The sequence below is a fragment of the Lathyrus oleraceus genome, chromosome 3 (genome assembly GCF_024323335.1).
Source record: "Lathyrus oleraceus cultivar Zhongwan6 chromosome 3, CAAS_Psat_ZW6_1.0, whole genome shotgun sequence".
Lineage (NCBI taxonomy): Eukaryota > Viridiplantae > Streptophyta > Magnoliopsida > Fabales > Fabaceae > Lathyrus > Lathyrus oleraceus.
In genome coordinates, this window is record NC_066581.1 from 518,161,484 (window position 1) to 518,167,200 (window position 5,717).

The window sequence follows — 5,717 nt, forward strand, 5'->3', positions numbered from 1 at the left end:
TGTGATTCTAATCATGTGCAACTTGTTATTCGAGTCACATACACCGAAAATATCTTGTTCTCCTTTGTTTGATTTGATTCGAGACATGGATTGGAGTGACTCGAGTCATACACAACTAATCTCAATTTTTCAAGTTTTTCAAAATAGTTTGGGATTTCACTTCTCACATAACTTGAACCAACCTCAAATATGGTTCTTGTTCCATTAATTGAAGCAATTGACTTAAAATATAATGATCATACTCAAATACAAACAATCCAATTATGCATGCTAAAACGAATGAACTCAAAACTTAATCCAAAGATGCACAATTATGAAGGAGACTCATGTAATAAACGAAACAAAAGTGTAAAAGACAAGTAACAAAACGGTATTGGGATTCACGAGGAACGATGCAAGGGCTTCGACCGTATGACCATTATTGTGATGAACGATTATTCAAGCTGATTTGGAAGCCACCATTATCGTTAACTGCAATTTGATTAGTTGACAAATGCAATTGTGATGATTCAACATAATAAAATTGATGAATTCAACACTAAATTTTGTGAGAATCAATCATTCGTTCCCACAGATGGTGCAAATATTCCAGAATAAAACAGAAGATTGATGACATATCAATGCAAAGCTCTCCGATGTGGTGGTTTTGATCTTCAGTACGTTGGATCGGGAGAGTGTATGCAAGGTTAACACTTCAACGCTTATGCTAGTGAGGTAAGAGAGATCAAACTTTGCAAGAGTAAATGAAAATGTATCTCTTACAACGCATAAACGAGTTTATATATAATGGGCGGTTAAAACACCTCTCAGTTTGCGCATCAGGGGATAATAGAGATCATTGGGTTGGATCTAACGGTTGATGATGAACGAATGATTCAAACCTAATATGTGGTTTTCTGATGATCCACCTGTTCAACAATCCTCTAAGTAAGCGTGTCTTAAATTTAGCCTTTGGTGTTGGGCCAATATTGCTAGATCCAACACAACTTCAATAGACACTTGCATGCCTAACACGAATGCAAATCTAATTCTTACATTGTTATTGTAAAAGCACACATATACATTCAATAATGTAAAATATAAACCATGTATATGAATAAAGAAATTAATAAACGAGGACCACTCAAAAAGTCTTCCCCAAAATGAATACATAAATCAAAAATCGGCCCTAGCAACGCCATAAATGCTTAGTGAGGTGTCACTTGAATTAAATGCTGTCGATAAGTTCAAAATTATCCACGGGTAACATGAAAGAGACAACGAAGATAGTGCATTTTTATTGCACTTCAACTCCATCAATGTACTAACTCTCTATGTTTTCCCTTTTACAAATTTACAACCCTTAAAAGTTAGTACATAATAGCTTAATGCAAAAGTATTTTTATGTTTGAGACCTACCAGAATTCTGGTGAGCTCTGACCATGATTTTAAATTACAGTCTGTAATCATAATCGTGACCATAATATTATTGACGTAATATAATTGTACTGTGATTTTAAAATCATATGTTTTACCGTATTAGAAACTCTGTTAAACAATTCTGTCCATATTTCTTCAATTATTTTTTATCAAAGCTTATATATTTTTCAAATTTTCAAAACTTAATTTACTTACTATGTAACAAAAAATTTAACATTAAATATTTTTCAATTTAATCAAAATTTACATCACAACGACTGTAATATACATCAGTAACCACAATCGCAACACTTACGATTATAACCGCATCCGCAATTGTAACCGTAATTTAAAACGATGCTACGTCTTAGCATCCAAATTAGTGAAGTAACATGACTCAGCATGCACATAGTGTATTGAATGTGGTGTACTATACTATAGTGCAGTTAAATTAAATTTTTACTATTCTCTTTCTATATAATGATATACACCAATGAATGCAAATTTAATTTCTTATCCCTTTTATGCCGCTGACAAATTCCTCTCTTTCGATCTCATTAATTTCTTTTACATAACTACTTCAACTATTATATATTCTTCTTCCATTCTCTTTCTTCTCCAACTCCTCCATTTTAGTAGCACACATTTTCAATGGGAAGATCACCATGTTGTGAAAAAGTTGGTTTGAAGAAAGGACCATGGACACCTGAGGAGGATCAAAAACTTCTATCTTACATTGAAGAAAATGGTCATGGAAGCTGGCGCGCTCTTCCGATAAAAGCCGGTAATTCAATTATGTTAAAAATGTTTGTAGTTCTTCGCTTTCGATTGTTTCGTAAAGTCAGAGGATCCGAATCCGTTAACTTGATTTGGTGATTTGTTTGCAGGACTTGAGAGATGCGGAAAGAGTTGTAGACTAAGATGGACTAATTATTTGAGGCCTGATATTAAGAGAGGGAAGTTTAGTTTGCAAGAAGAACAAACCATTATTCAACTTCATGCACTTTTAGGCAACAGGTTTGATACATGCATCTTTAAATTTTTATTTATTTTGTATAGTTTCTAAATAAAAATTTGAGTCCACAATTACAATTTTAGTGGTAATATAAAGATGTTAGAGATCTTCGTAATAGAATCTTAATTACGATAATCATAGTTTTAAATTGTTGTACGTAACTGTAATTTAAAGAGTTTGATGACTCTACGACTATAATTTGATTGCGCCATTTTGATAAGATATAAAAATTTTGATGTCTTATTAAGCAATATCTTCTACATTTAAATTATTATATTTTGGTTTTTGATAAAATATAAAAATTTGTAGCATCACAATTTAAAGTCATAATTATGTTATATCTTCTACATTTTGCAATAATACTAAAATTTACACCTTAACCACTACTACATTTTAGAATCATGTATTCAATTTTCAGATCTACATTTTATTTATTTATTTTATATTTTTCTAATATCATTATATCATCGATAGAAGTACGTTAGATAACAGTTTTGAATTACAGTTATAAAATAAAGAATTTTGAAGTCTCTGCAACGACATCACAACCACAACCTTGACAAAATATCTGATGCATTTTTTTTACAGACTATAAAAATTTATCCTATTTTTTTACATCATTATATTTTATTAGATTATTTTTCTCACACAAAAACAAAAAATTGTATTTGACATTTTCTTATCTAAGCCATAATTTATTTACCTTTATACAACTTACTTGTTGTTTGTCCTAAATCTCTTAAATGCCATGGCATCTCAATTTCCTTGAACAGAAAATTCTAACCCACATTTTCAACACCATTCTTAATTGTTCTCAAAGCCATGTTCATTTTACTCCCTGACACCCTATTTAATTCAATGTGGTCCTAAAATGCAAAAGGAAAGAATAATTCTCCATTCTTCCTCACCAAACCAAATAATTATTAGTTCATGAAATATGACTTCATCCCTCGCACTTAGGATTTTGAACATGGTCTGAATAACTCAATAATAATAACTTAAAAGCGGATAATTTTACAAATCTTAGATATATAGGACTCTAGAGCATGATCTGAGTAATTCGATAATAATAATCGTAGGTTTGGTAATACTGTAGATCACTACTGCAACACGTTTAAGGTGTTTTTAATGTGATTTTAAAAAGTTAATATATATATATATCTTCTGTTTCACCGTGATTTTGAGAAGGTGATATTTATAACTTCTGTTTCGACGATTTTCTCTGTAAAATTGTATATACACGCATTTTTCTCTTAAAGTTGCATTACATTGTAGATGGAAAGAAGAAGTGAAACTTAATATACATAAAAAAATATACATAAAGAAAAATTACTATAGTAGTTTAATTTATGCATGCATATATGTTATTGTAATGTTTTTATTTTTATACTTTAGGTGGTCATCAATAGCCACACATTTACCTAAGAGAACAGATAATGAAATTAAGAACTATTGGAACACACATCTTAAGAAAAGGTTAACAAAAATGGGAATTGACCCAGTTACACACAAGCCAAAAAATGAAACCCTTTTCTCTGATAATCATTCCAAGAATGCCGCAAATCTTAGTCACATGGCTCAATGGGAAAGTGCAAGACTTGAAGCTGAAGCAAGATTGGTTAGAGAATCAAAGCTACGTTCACAATACTCATTGCAACAACAACATCATCAACTTGGAAGTAATAATAATTCGGTTTTTCCGTCACAATCTTCGTCATCGGCTTCATCGTCTTCGGTTCAAGTACTTGATGTTAAAGATGAAGGTGAGAAAGAGTGGAAAGGTTATGAAGATTCAACACATTTGTTAGAATTCAAAGATCCCATTGAGGGTTCATCAATGGCTTTTAGTTCTACCATGCAACATGATATGTCAATGATCAATGTTGCTGAGGAGGGTTTCACTAATCTCTTGCTCGATAATTCTAATTCCGATGACCCGAGTTTGTCACCGGAGAGTGGCGTAGAGTGTAATACTTGCGATGGAAATGGCAACGGCAGCGGTGGAAGTGATTTCTACGAAGATAACAAGAATTACTGGAACAACATTCTTAATTTAGTGAATTCTTCGCCTTCTGATCCGTTGTTCTGATAATTAATAAAATGTTAAATTATCTATAAAAATTAGAGATAAAAAATATATAATTAATCTCTAATTCTAATTCTGATGTCTCTAGCCCTAAACTCCGGAGACAATGGGATAAGAGTTTCATTTATATTTTTTCTGTCTCTAATTTTTTTATTGTTAATTTTTTTTAAGTATTTGTTAATTGATAATATTGAATTTGTGTATGAAGATTGCATTGTAGAATGTTATTTAAACCTTGTTAAAAGCTTTTGATTTTTTCATGACAAGTACAAATTAAAAGAAAATAAAATGGTTGATTTCTAGAGTGAGTTTTGTTGATGATTTTCACATAAAGTATTAAATTTCATTGGAATGGAGAGTGTCAGAAAACAATTCAATTAGAAGTTTCTGTAAGATAACAGATCTATGTTTGTTAAATGCTTGGTCAAATATTGATATGAAATTGTTTTGAATTTGACTAGATTTATTACTATATTTGTTTAAGGGTAGAAGTTATGTTTATGTAGACAAGTTGGTGCAAAGAATTACAAGTGTAAGGTTTTTTTTACTAATAAAAATTTACACATAATAGTTAATATTAGAGTTTAAATTCTGATAATAATGTCAAACTTAATAATATCGGTATTAATTATTAAAATTTATATACTCGTATATTCAATCATAAAAATTAAAATTTGAATTCAAATAATAAAATTCAACTTAACAATATTGATATTTATTAACTAAATTAGTTGAATTAGATTTGTTGACAAATACGTGAGTTTTTAGTAGTTGGTAAACTTCTTATGTTAAAAATGTAAAAAAATTGTATGTCTAATAGAAGAAGTATTTACTTTGGTCTTTTTATTTTTGTTGGTTTCATGTCACATTCAAGTTACTTTTCAATGTTTTTATTCATTTATTAATTGCACGTGTTTGTATTAAATTTCTTTTACTCTTCTTTGGTGATTTATGTAACAATTCTAATTAATATTGGATCTATTTGAAGAAAAAGTTGTCCCAAATGATTGATATTTTAAAATTTTAAAGGTGATATTAATTATATTTTGTCTAATCATATTAATTAATTAATATTACAAATACTATTTTAAAATTTTTTTCTATAGCTCATTTACAATAATGGTAAATATTCATTATAATCATAATTGAATAAGAATATTTTTTACTTATATATTTTTTTTGAATATGGCAAAATATTAAATTTGTCAATTATTATAG

At 29.4% G+C, this 5,717-nt stretch overlaps 1 protein-coding gene across 1 annotated transcript; it reads left to right on the forward strand.

Annotated features, from left to right (window-relative positions):
* Positions 1-1,915: 1,915 nt before the first annotated feature.
* LOC127128573 (transcription factor MYB16) lies at positions 1,916-4,759 on the forward strand. Its single transcript, XM_051057925.1, has 3 exons — positions 1,916-2,182; positions 2,286-2,415; positions 3,809-4,759. Exons 1-3 carry the CDS (start codon positions 2,050-2,052, stop codon positions 4,500-4,502), a joined length of 957 nt encoding a protein of 318 aa, XP_050913882.1. The 5' UTR covers positions 1,916-2,049; the 3' UTR covers positions 4,503-4,759.
* The last annotated feature ends 958 nt before the right edge of the window (positions 4,760-5,717 follow it).